The sequence below is a fragment of the Phyllobates terribilis genome, unplaced genomic scaffold, assembly GCF_046119375.1.
Source record: "Phyllobates terribilis strain yellow unplaced genomic scaffold, ASM4611937v1 Scaffold_3__8_contigs__length_932513732, whole genome shotgun sequence".
In the NCBI taxonomy this organism is placed as follows: Eukaryota; Metazoa; Chordata; class Amphibia; order Anura; family Dendrobatidae; genus Phyllobates; species Phyllobates terribilis.
In genome coordinates, this window is record NW_027362763.1 from 853,265,042 (window position 1) to 853,285,177 (window position 20,136).

General features: G+C 46.3%; 1 protein-coding gene across 1 annotated transcript in view; it reads right to left on the bottom strand.

Moving 5' to 3' along the window:
- Nucleotides 1-16,596, bottom strand: part of HEATR1 (HEAT repeat containing 1) — an 83,518-nt gene extending 66,922 nt beyond the window's left edge. The window contains exons 1-6 of the mRNA XM_073672541.1: nucleotides 16,451-16,596; nucleotides 12,040-12,209; nucleotides 4,126-4,342; nucleotides 3,643-3,784; nucleotides 1,770-1,871; nucleotides 1,402-1,542 (exon numbers count right to left, since the gene is read on the bottom strand). Coding sequence (XP_073528642.1) covers nucleotides 1,402-1,542; nucleotides 1,770-1,871; nucleotides 3,643-3,784; nucleotides 4,126-4,342; nucleotides 12,040-12,181 — 744 coding nt within the window. The 5' untranslated portion in view covers nucleotides 12,182-12,209; nucleotides 16,451-16,596. The remainder of the gene's footprint in view (nucleotides 1-1,401; nucleotides 1,543-1,769; nucleotides 1,872-3,642; nucleotides 3,785-4,125; nucleotides 4,343-12,039; nucleotides 12,210-16,450) is intronic.
- Between the last annotated feature and the right edge of the window lie 3,540 nt (nucleotides 16,597-20,136).

Sequence of the window (20,136 nt, forward strand, 5' to 3'; positions counted from 1 at the left end):
ATTGCAAAAAAAAAAAAAAGTGCAATTCCACAATAGTTTTTTTTATTTACCATGTTCAATATATGGTAAAAATTACCAAGCAATACGATTCCCCAACTCCGTACGACTAAGCAGATACCAAACATGTATAGTTTTTTTTTTTTTGTTTGTTTTTTAAGTGGCGAAAAAAAATTCAGAAACTTGTCAAATAAAAAAATGTTTTGCTTTTTTTGCCATTTTCCGAGATCCATAATGGTTTAAATTTTCGGGATCCGGGCCTGGGTGAGGGCTTATTTTTTGTGCCCTGAGCTGACGTTTTTAATGATACCATTTTGGGGTAGATATGATGTTTTGATCACATTTTATTGCAATGTGAAAGCGACCAAAAAACTGTAATTCTGGCATTTTGATTTGTTTTCTCGTTGCGCAGTTTGCCAATCTGATTAATTTACTTTATATTTGACATGTACATCAGTCGTGAAGGGGTTAAATACACCTTCCCACCTGCTTGATTTCCATCTATCACTGCCATTCTCTGGCTATATGAAGCAAAGCTGTAAATCAAAGAGGGGTTGGAGATAGAGGGAAAACAAGCAGGTGGGAAGGTGTATTTAAACATCTGGCCCCACCATGGAGCACCGAGCACCTGTACTTGGTGTGAACAGTCATTCTGTGCTGACAGCACCCTTTTAAAGAGATATGGTCAGAAAGTCAAAAGTGGACAGTTTTTGCCCTTATTTTATTCCCGCTGCTCCACAATATTTTTTTTTTTAAATCAGCTATACGGTATCTGATATATGGACATTTTAAGTCACTGCTAATTTTATGGTCTTTAGAAAAGGGACTTTAAAAAAAAAAAAAAAAACTTTGATTACTGAGGTGAGCAATGGGAATACAATAAGCGCAAAAAACTTGCCTCTTTTGACCTGGTGGCAGATCCTCCCTATAGGAGCAGATATGCCGTACCCGGCAGTAACTAGTTGCAGGAGCTGTGCTGTTCAGTTGCCCAAATATTTCCATCCAGCACCTAAAGGAGCGGAGAACCCGATGCTGCATGTACCCGATGTAAAGATGCAAGAAATAAAAAAAAAAAAAAGCTGCGCACATGTTACATGAAAGTCAGGCACTTTAAGTTGTGACAACAAATCCCATATATCCTGTATAGATAAAATATATCTATATAAATATTATAATATATATCTTTTTCTTTGTGAAAATTGCCACTCCCTAAATGTACCAGGATGAATGAGAAGTCATCCTATTCCACGAGTGCAGGAAACCTCCATCAATGACATCCATGTTTTAGACTGCACCATGGATTAATTTGTAATAATTGGCATTAAAATGTTGGCCCTCTGGAGAGATGGGGGTCCGCAGCTAGCATCATACAGGACAAATGGCTAATGGTAGTCAGACTGCTACCTTCTGTACATAAGGAAGGAGCTTGGCAACAAAGGTGTCGGAGAGATTTTCTGCAGCTTCCATAGCAGCCACAATGGTCGAGACGTAAAACGATATCAAGACCCTCAGCTTGGCTTTGCCTTCCGCGTCTTTGGAAAAAACCTATGAAATAACAGACAAAAATATGGGATTCCGGAAATAAAGTAGCATATAAGGAAAAGTAAAGGTAAAGTCATCACGGATACAGCAGAGATTTATCAGACAAGGAATGGCACATACACAGCGGCCTGATCACTAATGGACTGACATAATCTACAATATTTCAGAGTGTTGGATTAAGAGTATTATACCAAGTAAGACATATGTACAGTATGTGAATGAATACAAACCTTCACAGATTTCGTAACCAAGCTGCAAATAAACTCCATAAACCCCATATCCTTGTAACAATGTGTGATTACAGTGCTTCTAGCGAGGGGGACGCCGGGTTTCTGTATAGAAAAAGAACCAAAAAGACAATACAATGATAGTATTTCAGCAATGCTAATAGTACATATACTACAGGTACGGCAGAGGAAGGTGTAGATACAACCCAGCCCTGCAGAATGGGGCACAGACTGGGCCCTCTGTTTGGAAAAGCATTTACTACAGAGTTTTTGGGTGGCTCAGACATAGCATTAACCCCTTAGATTACTGGACATGTAACTAGTAAGGGCAAGCAAGCAGATTGCCCAAACATCTAATATTCATCACCTATTGTTGGCATAGGTCATCAATATCAGATCCATGGGGGTCCGACACAGATTAGCTAATGGTAGCTGTAGCCAAGAACTACACACTTGATCCTACAAAGCCGTAGATCACAGAATGGCCACTATGATCCGTACGGAGGGCTGGTGTTTGGCTCCATACGCCGCTCACTATCGGTCACTGTGGGATCTGGTAACAGCTGATCGGTTGGGGTAGTGGGTGTCAGACTCTCACCGATCTGATATGGATTACTTATTTTAAAAGTATGCCATTATTAACAAAGTCCAGTCACTTCTGCGAGAATAGGACAGGCGCATGATACCCGCCACTTACACACACAGCCCAGCAGGTATCTGAATACACCGTCACCGGCCCCGCCGACCTCCCAACGCTGAAGTGACAAAAGCCAAAATACCATCTCTATGTTTATTGCATTCAGATTTCACACAGTTTTATGCCAAACATTCGCTCATCAGTCGCCACCCACTAATGGTGTTTTTTCCTGTTCTTAGCATATAATGATTTTACAACGGGGTCGTCACAGAACAGACAGGACGCTCCTCTCTATACACAGGGCTCCTCTCTATACACAGGGCACCGGCAATTAAATTAACCCAGTTGGGAACATCATCTTCATGTTCTTGAAAATGCAACATCTCATATCACAAATGACTTATTGAAAGTCTAAAAATAAACATGGAGCTTGTTATGTATCAGATGAAACCAACCCAAGACTGACATGAAAGGGGTGGTTATAAAACAACTGCATACTCCCCGTCCCCAGGTCCACCACTGAGTGCGCTGCTCTCAGTGTCTGGTATTGGCTCCAGTGCTGGTGACGGCAGCCAATCAGTGAGCTCAGTGGGTGTGAGCGGGGTGCTCCGCCTACATGGGCAGAGCCGCGGATCTCAGCGATTGGCTGCCGTGCTGTCAACAAGATGTCAGCGCTGCAACAAATATAAGAAACTGGGAGCAGTGGCGAAGACTCGGCGCTGGACCTGGGGAGGGTGTGTAAAAGATTTTTTTTTTCTTTAAATAAACTGCGACGGGGGTTTGGGATTTTCTGAAAGGGCAGAACCCCTTTAAAAGTGGGTGTGCTTGGCTAAAAAGCTATTTGTTGGGGTGACCAATGACAGCTCTACACAACCTTCAAAATGGTGGCCAGTAATCATTTATGTTGTCCACATCTGGCCCTACCCTGGGCAGGCTGGAAACAGCAACATTCATAACCACATGCAAAATGTATTATTAGGATGGCAGAGTTGTTTAAAGGGAACATGAGAGTCAGGCTGCTCGAACCATAAAAGCATGAAAAGGAGCAGGCTGGGAAAAGGCAGAAGAGTCAAGGGGGCGGGGACATGACACTTTCCTAGTCCTGGCTCAACTTCAATTTATGTTTTCTCTGAAAAATGAGGGAGTTCGTCCCCGATTCATGTCTGGGGTTCGGCAGCACATGACCGCTTCCCCTTAAAAGTTTGCTTACATGGGACTTCACACCCCTTGAATACTTACCTGGATTTGGTACAGCCAGTTCCACTTATGTGTAGGTTCTTTAATCTTTAAAAGCTGAATGACGCGGACGAATATTTTAGTTTCATGATATGGCAGAACACAACCAATCAGACTATCTTGATTGTAGAGATGGATATGAAACCTGGTAATAAGCATTATATTACATTATACACAATACATATATACCGTATACACATACAGGCACAAAATATATATTCAACGCAATATATACTGGGGAACTGGAAAAACAGCAATTGCTTAATACATTGTCACTAATGGAATTACCACTAGAAGCTACAGGGATCAGAGATACATAGGGGGATGTGTGGGCAAATTTAGATAGGAGTCTACATTTATTAATTGTAAGTCAAGAAGGTAGCACTTGGTTACTCCACTAGCCATGCCAGTAGAAGATGGGTGGTGGTCTCAGACATCAGACGCACATATATTGGGCATCTATGATGAATCCTGTGGATACTGCACCTGTGAATAAGCCATTCCAGGCACTTCTGAGCAGGCCTCAGCATGAAGTAAGGGGACAGGTGTGTAAGGAACAAGGAGATGTTTTCATCCAGCTGTTGGTTCACGGCTTTGGTTTGCACACTGCGCTCCAAGCTTTTAGACGTGGTACTGAACAGGGTCTCCTCAAAGATCGCCAAGGACGCGTCAATCCCCATAAGCTCTTCAAGTCCAGTGCATCCTATAGAAGGATAAAGAAACTTGGAATTATTTCTAAACATTCAAATACACATCTTATAAAGGGGTCGTCTGGTGATAGGGTGTTCTGAAGATCATCACTCTCAGACTGGTGGGGTCTGACATTGGCACCTGCACTGCTCCGCTCACCGTATGTGACACGATGAATGGATCTGCAATGCACAATGTAATGTGTAGTGGCTGCTGCCATGTACTACAGAGCACCTCCTATTCTTCTGTCTTACGCGGGAGGACAACACTGGTAACTCAACATAGAATTACTAACAAGGTTTCAAAACCTGAAGGTACACTATACTTAAAGGACTTACCTGCTTTGGAAAAAAAAAACTATAGTTACATCTGATTAATTTAGTAAGTTATAGAATTTACTAATAAAGTTCACATTCAAAAGGTGCCTTCAGGAAGAGTAAGACAGCCATATAACTCGGACGAGGATTGCAACGAAAAGCTAGGACTGGCCGTTGGTTCTCCCAACCAGAGTGTGACAGCTGCATAGAAATACATGTAGCTGTCAAGTTCAGGTCGGGAAAGCCAACGGCCAGTCCAAGCATTGCATTGCAATCCTCACCTGAGTTTTAAGGCCGTCTGACTCTTCCCATGGGGGGGGCTTCTGTTCAGGGTTGTGTCCATCACAGTACAATAAGTCATCTGTCATTATGTCCTGTGTGCAGAGGACTGTGCTAAGCCAGCCACTTTCTTTCACCCTGCTGATATATAGAAAATGAAGGGGGCTGGCTTAGTTATTGGATAACATCAGGCATCATCATCTGTTAACGTAAGAAACATATAGAAAGAGAATTGGGATATACAGTGACAGGAATATATTTCCTCCTTTATAAGACTGACACAAACCGTAAGAGGACCAGAAGGGACTGGAGCACGTAAGTGACTATCAGGGACCTGTAACCCTAAGATAGTCCAAACCTTATCACATTCTATTGCTTACTATTAAATATACCATGCAGTTATGTGATGGGGTGGGCTTTTTGTGCAGACTGAAACGACTGAATCCTATAGATAGAAGGTAAAGACACAGATAAATTGTACACACCGCAGGCCTTGATACAGCTGGATCCTGGGTGTCCCTGTTTGAGTGAATCTCACCCAGCACCCTGGATCCCTTTGACCTATGTAGCATTGGCGTCTCTGCCCCGTACTAGGCAGAGACGCCGTCCCTCTCACCTCCCCGCTCCTGGCACGGCGTCCTCCAGCGCTTCTCTCCCCGCTGCTTCCGGCACGCGCTCCTTCCCCAGCAGTGTGCTTAGGGCGCGCGCACGCGCTCCCCCTCTCTTAAAGGGACCTAAGGAATCCCCGGCCAATTGCCGGAGGACCTCCCATATATAAGGCACCTCCTCCAAAATGGAGGTGCCCGAGCAATGTTGTTGCAAAGCCTTTCAACTGTGCTTCAGCCCTCAGGTCCCGTTACCAGTTACCTGCCAGTCACCTGCCAGATTCCCACCTGTTACTTATCTATCTGCGGTCCGACAGTCTGCCTACCAGCCCTGCCAGTCTGTCTATGGATCAGTCTGCCCGCTCACCTGGGAGCGCTCACCTACTACCTGTCTGCTAGCCTACCAGGAGGCTCCGCCGTCACTTGCCGTGACCACCTGCCTGTCCAGAGACTCTTGCCCGCTCACCTGCGAGCGCTCACCTGCTACCTGCCTGCTAGCCTACCTGGAGGCTCTGCCGTCACGTGCCGTGACCTCCTGCCTGTTCAGAGACTCTTGCCCGCTCACCTGGGAGCACCTCTCTGCTACCTGCCTGCTAGCCTACCTGGAGCCGTCACTTGCTGTGACCACCGGCCAGTCCAGAGAATATTGCCCGCTCACCTGGGAGCGTCCACCTGCTACCTGCCTGCTAGCCTACCTGGAGGCTCTGCCGTCACTTGCCGTGACCACCCGCCTGTCAAGAGACTGTCCCCGTCACCTGCCGTGTCCTCCTGCCCTTCTACCCAGAGACTGTCCCCGTCATTAGCCGTGACTACCTGCCCGCCTTCCCTGGGAGCCACCCGCTTCCTTACAAGGACTGCCCCCTTGTATAGTTGCTCAGAGGTTCCACCTCCCAGACCCGTTACAGTTTGCTCGGGCCATGGAACCCGGTGGCCCCCAGATCTCCAATCTGCACCAGGAAGTCTTACGTCAGAAAACTCAGCAGGAGGTGGTACTGTCCTATCTACGGTCCATTAACTCTCGTCTAGGCGCATTGTGTGACTCATCTTTGTCTACCTCTGGTCCAGCCGTGCCCATTCCTGTGGTACCGCAATCCAGTCCCTTCATGGTACCCGACTATGGACCTCGGCTTCTGGCAGCTCCACGCTTTGCCGGCGAACCTACTTTAGCTCGGGGTTTCATAAACCAGTGCACCCTGCACTTTGAGCTATTGGCATACCAGTTCATCTCCGACCGGGCCAAGGTGGCCTTCATCATGTCCCATCTCACTGGGGAGGCACTGGCATGGCTAAATCCTCTGTGGGAGAGAGGGGATCCCCTGGTGTCCAACCTGCAGTCTTTCCTCGCTGCTTTCCGGAAAGTCTTCGATGAACCTGGACGGAAAACCTCTTCTGCCTCCTCTCTGCTACGTCTCCGCCAAGGGAGTCTCACCGTGGGCCAATATGCCATACGGTTCCGCACCCTCGCTTCTGAGCTTGCCTGGGAAAATGAGGCTCTGGTGTCCGTCTTCTGGGAGGGTCTTTCCGGTCGGAATAAGGACGAGTTAGCTGGTCGGGACATTCCTACCACTCTGGATGACCTGGTGTCACTAGCTACCCGGATTGGCATCCGGTTCCAAGAACGTGCCAAAGAGACTGCCTGGGAGAAAGACTTTTCTCGCTCTGCTCCTACTTCCCTGAGACCTGCCTCTCAACCAGTCACTCCGCGGGCGCACTCGTCTGAACCTATGCAGATCGACCAGACCAAGATGGTCCGATCTCGCCAAGAATCTCGCCGAGCCGAGGGAAGCTGTTTCTATTGTGGCCGTATGGAGCACTTCATCCGTTCCTGCCCGGAAAAGCCGGGAAACGCCAGTGTCTAGGACCGCTCGGAGAGGTAGTCCTAGACAAAAGTAAGCCCTCTCCGTCTCTGACTTTACCGGTCTCTATTGCTTGGGGAGAAAACAGTCACTTTGAACTCGCCCACCTGGATTCTGGAGCTGCTGGAAACCTCATCTCCCAGTCTCTGGTAGAGAGATACCGTATTCCCACCAGGTCCCTGGCTGAACCTTTATCAGTCGCCTCCGTGGATGGAAGACCTCTCGGAGACCATCCTGCTAGTCACTGAACCCATAACCCTGCAGGTGGGAATGCTGCACTCTGAGGAAATCTCATTCCATGTGTTGTCCGGACTTTCTCACTCCCTGTTGCTAGGTCTACCTTGGCTCCAGACACACGAACCAGTATTGAACTGGCGAGCCGGTGAAGTACTCCGATGGGGTCCAGACTGCCATAGGACCTGCCTGGTTCCGGTCCGCCCAGCTCGCCCTCCGCCTACTCCAGCAAATTTACCAGGTCTCCCGGCTCCTTACTGGCCCTATGCGGACGTCTTCGGTAAGAAGGAAGCAGAGACGCTGCCACCCCATAGGCCATATGACTGCCCGATCGACCTGGTACCTGGCACCACTCCTCCCCGTGGGCGTATCTACCCGTTGTCTGCAGCCGAGACCCGGGCCATGTCTGAGTACATTGAAGAGAATCTGGCTAGGGGATTTATCCGAAAATCTACCTCCCCGGCTGGAGCCGGATTCTTCTTTGTCAAAAAGAAAGACGGCTCGCTACGTCCCTGTATTGACTACAGAGGACTCAATCTCATCACAGTGAAAAACAAATACCCCCTGCCGCTCATCTCCGAATTGTTTGACAGTCTCAAGGGCGCCAGGATCTACGAGGAGCATATAACCTGGTCCGTATCCGTCAAGGAGACGAGTGTAAGACGGCATTCAATACCCGGGACGGTCACTATGAGTACCTTGTGATGCCCTTTGGTCTCTGTAACGCCCCCGCTGTCTTTCAAGAGCTGGTCAACGACATCTTCCATGACCTCCTGTACTCCTGCGTAGTGGTATACCTGGACGATATCTTGGTCTTCTCTCCGGATCTCCCCACACACCGAAGGGATGTTCGTCAGGTCCTGCTTAGGCTTCGGCAGAACCACCTCTATGCCAAATACGAGAAGTGCCTCTTCGACCAGACCTCCCTACCGTTCTTGGGCTATGTCATCTCCCAGACAGGTCTGCAAATGGATCCCGAGAAGCTCTCTTCCGTTCTAAAATGGCCTCGTCCTGAAGGTTTGAAGGCGATACAGCGATTCCTGGGCTTCGCTAATTACTATCGTCTTTTCATCCCACACTTCTCGTCTCGGACTGCTCCCATATCTGCGCTTACCCGTAAGGGGGCAAATCCCAAGATATGGTCGCCTGAAGCCGAGGAGGCCTTCCTTTCCTTAAAGAAAGCCTTCGCCTCTGCTCCCATCCTGCACCGTCCGGACTGTAATAAACAATTTTACCTGGAGGTTGATGCCTCCTCCTCCGGAGCCGGAGCGGTACTCACCCAAAAATCTTCTACCGGGAGAATGGTAACCTGCGGCTTCTTCTCCAAAATCTTCTCCTCGTCTGAGCGCAACTACTCCATAGGAGACCGTGAATTGCTAGCCATCAAATTGGCACTGGGGGAGTGGCGCTATCTGCTTGAAGGGGCTCTCTACCCGGTAATTATCTACACGGATCACAAAAACCTGGCATATCTCCAAAATGCCCAGAGACTCAATCCTCGCCAGGCCCGGTGGCAAATTGTTTTTTGCCCGCTTCGACTTCATTCTTCATTTCCGTCCGGCGGACAAGAAAGTCAAAGCTGATGCCTTGTCCCGGTCCTTCCTGTCCTCCGATCAAGAGGAAGAGCCTACGCACATCATCGACTCCTCCAAGGTGATGAATGTGGCCCCCTTGGATCTGACTCATCTCCCACCCGGTAAGACGTTTGTAACTGTACCAGATCGGGAGAGGGTGCTTCGCTGGGGACATTCTTCTAAACTAGCTGGCCATGCTGGCCAAAAGAAGACCTTCCAACTCATTACCCGGCATTACTGGTGGCCTACCCTGCGTAAGGACGTGGTAGACTTCATCGCGGCTTGCTCATCCTGTGCCCGTAACAAAGTTCCCAGACATCTACCAGCCGGCCATCTCCTGCCCCTTTCCGTGCCTGCTGCTCCTTGGCAGCACATTGCTATGGACTTTATCACCGATCTTCCTATTTCTGCCGGTTGTACAGTCATTTGGATTGTCGCTGACCGCTTTTCTAAGATGGCCCACTTCATTCCCTTGCCTGGTCTCCCATCTGCACCCGAGCTGGCTAAAGACTTTATCCGCCACATCTTCCGTCTCCATGGCCTGCCCCTCCACATAGTGTCGGATCGTGGGGTTCAGTTCACCTCACGCTTCTGGAGAGCCACATGTAAGCTGCTAGACATCACCCTGGACTTCTCCTCCGCTTACCACCCACAGTCCAATGGTCAAGTGGAGCGGATCAATCAGATCCTGACCAGTTACCTCCGGCACTTCGTTAATGCACACCATTCGGACTGGGTGGATCTCCTACCATGGGCCGAGTTCTCTTACAATAACCATGAGAGCGAATCCTCTTCCAAATCCCCGTTCTTTATAGTCGGTGGCCAACATCTCCGGATTCCACTTCCTGTCTCCGTTTCTGTGGACAACCCTGCTGCGGAGTCTCTTGTCAGCGAATTTTCTACTATTTGGGAGAGTACCAGGTCCGCTCTTCTTCTGTCCTCTGAGCGGATGAAGAGATATGCTGATAAGAGACATCTGGATCCGCCTCAATTCCGTCCGGGAGACAAGGTTTGGCTCTCGTCCAAACATGTGCGGCTCAAAGTACCCTCCTTCAAGTTGGGCCCTCGATTCATCGGTCCCTTCGAAGTCCCCAGGCAAATTAACCCTGTGGCCTACAAATTGAAACTCCCGGCCACCCTACGGATTCCCAACTCCTTCCACGTATCTCTCCTCAAACCCGTTGTCTTTAACTCTTTTTCCAATAATCCAGGTGCCCCTCCTGCTCCGGTTTCCGCTGATGACGTCTTTGAGGTAGAGAGTATTCTGGCCTCCAAGAGTGTAAGAGGAAAGACCTTTTTTCTGGTAGATTGGAAGGGGTTTGGTCCTGAGGAGAGAACTTGGGAACCCAGGGAGAACATCAACGCCCCGCTTCTCCTTGAAAAGTTTCTTTCTGGCCAAAAAAAGAGGGGGCCTAAAGGGGGGGGGTACTGTAGCATCGGCGTCTCTGCCCCGTACTAGGCAGAGACGCCGTCCCTCTCACCTCCCCGCTCCTGGCGCGGCGTCCTCCAGCGCTTCTCTCCCCGCTGCTTCCGGCACGCGCTCCTTCACCAGCAGTGTGCTTAGGGCGCGCGCTCCCCCTCTCTTAAAGGGACCGCGCGCGCCGTCCTAAGGAATCCCCGGCCAATTGCCGGAGGACCTCCCATATATAAGGCACCTCCTCCAAAATGGAGGTGCCCGAGCAATGTTGTTGCAAAGCCTTTCAACTGTGCTTCAGCCCTCAGGTCCCGTTACCAGTTACCTGCCAGTCACCTGCCAGATTCCTGCCTGTTACTTACCTATCTGCGGTCCGACAGTCTGCCTACCAGCCCTGCCAGTCTGTCTATGGATCAGTCTGCCCGCTCACCTACTACCTGTCTGCTAGCCTACCAGGAGGCTCCGCCGTCACTTGCCATGACCACCTGCCTGTCCAGAGACTCTTGCCCGCTCACCTGGGAGCGCTCACCGGCTACCTGCCTGCTAGCCTACCTGGAGGCTCTGCCGTCACGTGCCGTGACCTCCTGCCTGTTCAGAGACTCTTGCCCGTTCACCTGGGAGCGCCTCTCTGCTACCTGCCTGCTAGCCTACCTGGAGCGGTCACTTGCTGTGACCACCGGCCAGTCCAGAGACTCTTGCCCGCTCACCTGGGAGCGTCCACCTGCTACCTGCCTGCTAGCCTACCTGGAGGCTCTGCCGTCACTTGCCGTGACCACCCGCCTGTCAAGAGACTGTCCCCGTCACCTGCCGTGTCCTCCTGCCCTTCTACCCAGAGACTGTCCCCGTCACTAGCCGTGACTACCTGCCCGCCTTCCCTGGGAGCCACCCGCTTCCTTACAAGGACTTGTATAGTTGCTCAGAGGTTCCACCTCCCAGACCCGTTACAACCTATATGCAGTGAATATAGCCTTTATGTCTGATGAAGGGTCTTCACCCGAAACGTGACCCAATACTGTACTTACCAATGTATATGAAGCATCTCCATGTGCCTCTAAGTGTGAAGCTCCTTCACTGTTTCTACTTTTGGCCTATAGGAGCTCAGACGTTGGCTCCAGAGGAACTAGCCCCCTTCTCAAGCTAACCACTTAATCAAACAGGTAGGGGACACACCCTGTGGGCATTTTAGCTGATGCCAACTTATGACACTGTTTATACTAAAATAAATGGAGCTGTTTATGAGGTTTTCCCACTTGTAATGCTGGTGCCATATAGAGAGGACGTGTCATTACTGTGTGATCGGACCATTAGGAGTGTCCTTCAGAAACCAGTTAATGCCAGGACCAGCATCAGTGTGAACAGAGACAAACTGGAATATTTTTCCATATGGAGCTGGTTTTGCACTTTGTTATTTCTAAGGAAACTGCTTCTTACCAAGAGCAAAAAACGTTTCTCTGTCAATGCTTGCTGCTTCCTTCGGATCGAACAGAAGTGATGCGGCGTGATGCCGACCAAGCAGGCTGGCGTCATTCTGCGGGAGTGCCAGGCGCTTCAGCTGATGGGCTAAAGAAGTCATGTCTGCGGCTTGTTATGGACTCGGGGTTCTAAAGTGGAGAGAAAAAGTGTAAGAACATCGGCATAAATGTAACATGAGCCACATGAGAAGCAGGAGACAAGGGGAAGTGGAGTAGCCAGGTCCAAATTTCTATAGACATCAGTTATGAACAAAGCAAAACTTACTGCAAATCAAAGAAAAAGCAAGGCCCTAAGGAGTTAGATGAAGTATACGAATAGTTCCATCACAACTTCCATTGGCCCTTAGGAATACAGTTTCCCTTTAAGAAGACCACCAGCTGCCATAAAGACCCTAAGGTCACGTTCACACTTTCAGTATTTTACATCAGTATCTGTAAGCCAAAACCAGCAGTGGAACAATCAGAGGAAAAGTATAATAGAAACACATCACCACTTCTGTATTTATCACCCACTCCTGGTTTTGGCTTACAAATACTGTCCAAATCCTGAACGTGTGAACGTGGCCGTAGAGGCCGATAAATACTTTGTGGGTTAAAAAAAAAAAAAAAAGGAAGCAAAAAAGTTAAATAAAAAAAACATTAACTGCCTCCCCCATCTTGAGTGCTGAAGCCAAAGTCACAGGTCTCTGACCTACCTAATAAGCACCATATTACCGTGGGGGCAAGAACCCAAGAACAGCCGGCTACAGATGGGATTTTTTGTTTTGTAGGGGACTCCTAAGCATTTGGTTTATTAAAGGGTCAGCCATGAACTAGTTACCTCCACACTAGGTTGCACTAGAGAAATACTTTACTTCCTCCCGGCAGAGAGCTCATCTGAATTGTATTGTTTCCGGGCTCTTTAAAGGGGTTTTCTCTAGATTAATCTGCAGGAGGCTCTGCTATCCTGCCTCCCAGCTTCATGGATGCCAGAGGTGCACACACCGGAAGACTGACAGGTCAGATAACTAGCACGGTCGCATTGCTGATCTGAACTGTGCGCTCTCCTCAGCAGCCTGGAAGACACGCAGGGACGGAGGGCGGCCAGATCCAGCAAGCTTCACACTGCTGCAAGTAGTCTCTACAGTATAGAGCCTGAGAGCAGCGCACGCGCTATACCTAGATAACAATCTCTTATCATAAATCCTCTGCGTTATCAAATAAGAGGGATTTTACATTTTATAATGTCAGCTCATTGCCATGGCCACCCTATGGTCAGAGAGGCCGGTAGCCTTGGCAACGATTTATACACTATAAAATTAAAAATCCTACAATTCATGAGAATTTTCAGGAAAGAGGGAAATTACAAAGTTACTTCTTAATTATAAACTTGAGTCAACCCCTTTTGTGTCTGGAACATTGACTTACAGGATAGCTACCTATAGGAGGCATGCTTCCTTCTGGAAGAGCTTATTTGCAGACATTTTCCCAGGGATCATGGCCTGACGGATCTCAACAAGGACAATCAGGACCTTCGGAGATACGGCATCATGCATAAAAGTTCTCTCTCCTGTAGAAGGGTCACTGGTTGTCCACAGTAAACATCCACATTTTATAAAATTCTAAAGTAAAAGAAGCGATCTCACTGATAGCTGTAGGCCGGGGACATTGTGTTTTTGGAAAAAAAGAGGTTAAGATCAGTGAGTGTGCACATTAATCAGACTCCAAGCAATCGTGAAGGTGGCTACTTTGAAGAACCTAGAATATAAGACATATTTTCAGTTGTTTCACACTTTTTTGTTAAGTATATAATTCCACATGTGTTAATTCATAGTTTTGATGCCTTCAGTGTGAATGTACAATTTTCAAAGTCATGAAAATACAGAAAAATCTTTAAATGAGAAGGTGTGTCCAAACTTTTGGTCTGTACTGTATATATATATATATATATATATATATATATATATATATATATATATATATATATATATATATATATATACACACACACACACACCAAAAGTTTGGACACACCTCATTTAACGATTTTTCTGTATTTTCATGACTATGAAAATTGTACATTCACACTGAAGGTATCAAAACTATGAATTAACACATGTGGAATTATATACTTAACAAAAAAGAGTGAAACAACTGAAAATATGTCTTATATTCTAGGTTCTTCAAAGTAGCCACCTTTTGCTTTGATGGCTGCTTTGCACACTCTAGGCATTCTCTTGATGAGCTTCAAGAGGTAGACACCGCAAATGGTTTTCACTTCACAGGTGTGCCGTGTCAGGTTTAATAAGTGGGATTTCTTGCCTTATAAATGGGGTTGGGACCATCAGTTGTGTTGAGCAGAAGTCAGGTGGATACACAGCTGATAGTCCTACTGAATAGGCTGCTAGAATTTGTATTATGGCAAGAAAAAAGCAGCTAAGTAAAGAAAAATGAGTGGCCATCATTACTTTAAGAAATGAAGGTCAGTCAGTGTGAAAAATTGGGCAAACTTTGAAAGTGTCCCCAAGTGCAGTTGCAAAAACCATCAAGCGCTACAAAGAACTGGCTCACATGAAGACCGCCCCAGGAAAGGAAGACCAAGAGTCACCTCTGCTTCTGAGGATAAGTTTATCAGAGTCACCAGCCTCAGAAATCACAGGTTAACAGCAGCTCAGATTAGAGACCAGGTCAATGCCACACAGAGTTCTAACAGAAGACACATCTCTACAACAACTGTTAAGAGGAGACTTTGTGCAGCAGGCCTTCATGGTAAAATATACATATCTTACATTTGTTTCACTTTTTTCATCTCCAATTCTTATTTTCACTAAATTCCTGATTTATTACATGTTTTTTTTCTAGCAATCACTACGATATCCCCTTTTACCTTGGATGTAGCTCTATTTGTGAGTGCAGTTATGGCTTGTTGCCATTTCCTATTATGGCCGTCACAAGCGTTGTGTGCCGCAGGATCTTCTGCTTGGCTGTTGACCTGTGCGCGTCATGAATGGCAACACGCCCTTCAGTGACGCGCCCCGGGTCGGCCGCCCCGGAAGTATCTGCAGCGGCTCACGGCGCCCAATAGAGAGATGCTGGTAATTATATATGGCCAACAGCTGCAGGTCCTGCGTGTATATATATATGGCATCACTCTCCCTCACACCACTCCCTGATGAAGCGAGGAGCAAAATGGCGTTTGAGTGTTGTGAGGGGGACCAGGGTATGTCTCTAATGGGATTTTCATTACAATTTCAGTACTCTATCACCTTGGGATACTTTAGTAGAACTGTAATTATCTATTGATGGACATTTTGGTGAATTTTTTAGACGTCCCACTGCTGGCAGCAGCATAATATACTTGAATATTTATTTTACATATATATAAATTTATTGAACAGGCACTTTACCTTATATTGAATCGTTTAAGTTTCACCCTATATGAAATATTTATTTATTTAATGTTGCTGCTATCAAAGATTATTATATATATCCAATCATTATAATTTAATTTATTGCACGGGCGCTTTACCTCATCTTTAAATGGTTAAAGTTTCACTCTATATTAAATATTTATTTAAGGTTTCTGCTATCAGAAGATTTTATATATATATATATTCAATCATTGTGAATAAGTTATGGGTAATTAAATTGGATTAATATATAATTATACAGAGGATCTATAGAGATATCTACTTTGTGTTATTCATTTTTAGCATCCTTTTTCCGGTCCCCCCCCCTCCTGAGCTGTATTTTAATCATGTTTTTAAATTATTTTAATCTTTCTTGTCTGTCTTGAGATGCTTAAATCAAAATAAAATTAACATATGATGAATGAGTATTGTGTTATTCCTTTATACCTTTTTTGTGTGGTTGTTCTCCATTATTACAGGACAGATGTGATCTCATCAGATCCTTATCTAATACGGGATCATTCAGACGTCCGTGTCTGATACACAAAGAAATGGTCCGAGTGTCCGGATCTGGTCAGTGATTTTCACATATAGCAAAGTAAGTCAGTGACAAAACTCCTCCTGTCCACTATAATATAGAGCGCGGGTCACAGACCCATAGGCCGTTACCAGTATCCTTTGTCAACGGTGGTAAAAAAGGATATATATCTGGGATTCTGGCACAGACACACAGTCCACTAAAAACCGCAGGCATGTGAACAGCCCCATAGACTATAATGAAAACATGTTCTAAACCCCAGATAGAAAACGAACAGGAAACATGTTAGTCTGAATGAGGCCTAAAGCTACAGCCTCCCTGCAGATCTGCAGTCACCGGAGTCAGTATAGTTCCTACAGATTCCCCCCCATAGTGAGAGCAGAGCTGCCCCCACACAGCGCTATACGGGGGAACCAGTATATAACACGGCGGTGTATACTCACTGTACGATCAGCCTCTGCACCGGTCTCTCACTGAAAGGCTCCACATGGAAACGTGGGTGACCCCTGACCCGGAACTACAGCCCTCTGCTCTGACTTCCGCCCGACTCCTTGGTTCAGGCGGAAACGTGGTGTCTGTGCACTGTACACATTGTGGAGCGCTGGAGGGACCCGCACCGCTGTCATATACAACAGCCGGAGCTCAGCGGCTGAAATACTGTCCATTGTGCTGTGTGATAATAGGAATATACCGAGATATCTACAGCCTGTGCGCCGGCCCGCAGTAACCTTCTGTCCCCGGCAGAGGGCGCGCAACAGATAGAATCAGAGAAACAGCGTTCTAGCTTCACAGTCAGTCACACAGTGCTCTGCCGCACGCGTTTCCTGGGCTCCCAGCGATGGACAAAACAGTGATTGTGTTATATGTGTGTAAGGCTATGTGTCCACGATGCAGAAATGAAGACATTTCTTCTTTTCATTTTACTTCATTTCTGTATGTCCTTGCCCGGAAAAATGCGTGCAGAATTTGACACTCGTTTTCTGCGCGTTTTTGAAGCGTTTTGCACATGCAGAATTGCCCTGCTTTTTCTAATGCATTGAGAAGGCAATTCCACATGCGTAAACGCACAAATAATGGACATGCTGCGGAATTTTCCACACATCAAAAACTCTGCGGAAAATTCCACAGCATGGGCATTGAAATTGCGGATTGACATTGGGGACCATGGGGTGCGGATTACCAAGCGTTTCACAAGCATTTACGCTGCGGAAATTCCACAGCAAAAACGCTTGAAAAACACATTGTGGGCACGGACCCTTATACTTATCACTGCAATATTAAAGGGGCTTTCCACTAAAAAATAAGTTTTTTGGCACCCTTAGGTTAAGTTCTCATTATGAGTTTTTTGGTGAATTTTTTATGTTGCAGATTTTCTGCCCCTATTATATAAAATCAGTTACTTTTTCTAAAATATGCAGCGTAAAATACTCATCGTGGGAATGCGCGTTCACACCTTCAGTATTTGGTTCAGTTTTTTACCGCAGTATTTGTAATCCAAAACTAGACATTGTGAGTGCGTGGAGCTCTCTGCAGATTATCCCCATAGACTTGTATTAGATGCGGAAAATCCGCAGGTACAAAGCATACGTGTGTGATTAATGCATTTCTGCAGCAGAAACCCATAGATAATGCATGTAATCCGCACATGACTAGCAATAAACTGGTCAAACCCAAATATCAAAAACAAAGACAAAAACCGCAGAGTCAAAACGCATAGAAAAAATGACAGTCACCAAATCTACTTAGGTGTAGAAAATCTGCAACACCTAAAGCTCATCATGTGAACTGAGCCTTACACATGATGACTTTGAAAACATTGAACTAGCACAATAATTACAGGTAGGTGACTGCCATGAATCGCTAGCCTAATATTCTAGGTATCACAAATAGTACAGAAATAACAATAGCGGGTCTCCTTCAAAGGAGTTTTCCACTTTAAGGCCACATAATCAGTATGTGTAAGCTAAAACCAGGAGTGGGTGATAAATACAGAAGTGGTGACGTGTTTCTATTATACTTTTCCTCTGATTGTTCCCCTCCTGGTTTTGGCTTACAAATACTGATGTAAAATACTGACTGTGTGGCCTAAGGTGTTTGGCTTCTTTTGGCTACAGCTGCAATAAAATTATGAAATCTTTTAATCTTGAAACCTCATGGGTCCATCGCAGCCAATATGTCACTGTTGCAGCAGTCATCACACTGTTGTGTTGTGCAGATCGTCTCCTATTCAAATGAACGGAGCTGTTCTGCAGTACCCGAGAGGCGCAGATTTATCAGACAGTTTGCGCCAGACAACTGTCGTAAATTTGATGGAAAACGTATGTACAGCATACAGTTATCCATAGCAATAATGGACACCATCATCTAGTGCACCCAACAAGATCATTGTAATTTGCACCATAAATGTGGCAGAAATTATACTAAAAATGTACTCCAAAATTTAAGTACATTTCTGACTCTTGCGCATGGCAGCTGAATGATGCAACATATTCCTTACTCCAGCGGACTTTGCACATGCCAAACGCCAACCTTGGTGAACCAGCCCCTAAGGAGTTTGTGTATTTGCTTATCAGTTGTAAAAACACGTGCGATGTGTGAATCCACGCTCGGAGCTAATCCATGTGCCATGTACCAGTAATGACATGTCACTTATTGAAGCAGTTTTGGAAATTGCGCCAGGAAAAACTCTGGACATATGAACCGCAATGCTCCATTGATAATAATAGAACTGTAAGACACTGCGTTTTTGACTCAGCAAAAACACACAGCATTAAAAATGCACCAAAAGCTCATCATGGGAACGCAGCCTTAAAGCCAGTTCTCGTCATCTCAATGGTGTTTTAGCTGCAGGCATCCGGATTTCTGCAAATGTGCTTTGAAGTTGTTCACTACTAGGACAACCCCTTCTTGAGCTAAATGTTTGGCCCCGATAAAATAAAAAAGCCCTAGACTCACCTCCTGTGCGGCCAGGGCTGTGGCATCGGTAAGCCAAACCTCCGACTCCTTAATTTCTCCGACTGCCTCATACATGGCTCATGTTGAAGTGATAAATTTACTGTAGTAAAATGGTGACATCTGGCTTCTCATCACCATTATGATACAATAATCAAGCTATTTAGATAAAACATAAAATATATTTATTGGAATACAACTTTAGAACAAAAAAAAACTTTAATAAATTGTAAATATGTAATACACTATGCAGTAAGTGGGTGAAAAAACAGTTTTCAACAAAAACATACTGAATAACATTTGTGCAGTCTATGAATTTGTTCTGAGAAATAGTATCGCCTCCATCAGATCCTCCTTCATAGATGACCTCAAATCTGATCTAATCATTTTAAGGCTAGAGAACAGATTCATCTCCACTAAAAGCCCAGATCTGAGATCAGGAATAGGACAGACATAAGATATTTTATAGCTTTCCCAAATTCTTATGAAAAAATATTCAGCACATACGGCATTGAAATACTGAACCCATTTTATACCGCCTCCACAGCCCTTGTGCTGGCACCCTTCCAGCAATGTCAGCACTCGCTCTTCCTGGGGCTCTCGTGCGGTTGTTGTGCCACTGGCGCCCAATCAGCGCTGGCGTCACTGTCCATGTCTCCGGACAAATCAAACATGAAGAGGAAGTCCGGCTGCAGCTGATCTCTCACTTCCTCTTCATGTTCAATTCGACAGGAGGCGGGGGACAGTGACGCCAGCACTGATTGGGCGCAAGCATCACAACAACCGCATGAGAGCCCCATGGAGAGCGAGTGCCGACACCGCGGGGACGGCGCCAGCACAGGACGTGAGTATAAGCTTTTTTTATTTTATCGAGGCCAGGCGTTGGGTATGAGAAGGAGTTGTCCAAGTAGTGGACAACTTCTTTAAATCAGTAGTTCCATCTTACAAAGAGATGACTTATAATTAAGATATGCCATCAGTTTATAAGCTATGAGGTCTGACATCGGGGACCCCCAAGGCTCTTGAGAATGCAGTCTTCCTGTACAGCAACATATGACCACACATTGCAAGGGAACTGCTGCATAACACCATTCAAATGAAGGGGGCAACCCTAAAGTTATCTGCCCAACCAGATGGTCGGCAGCACCACCGGCAGGAAAAAGAACAGCAAAGGAGT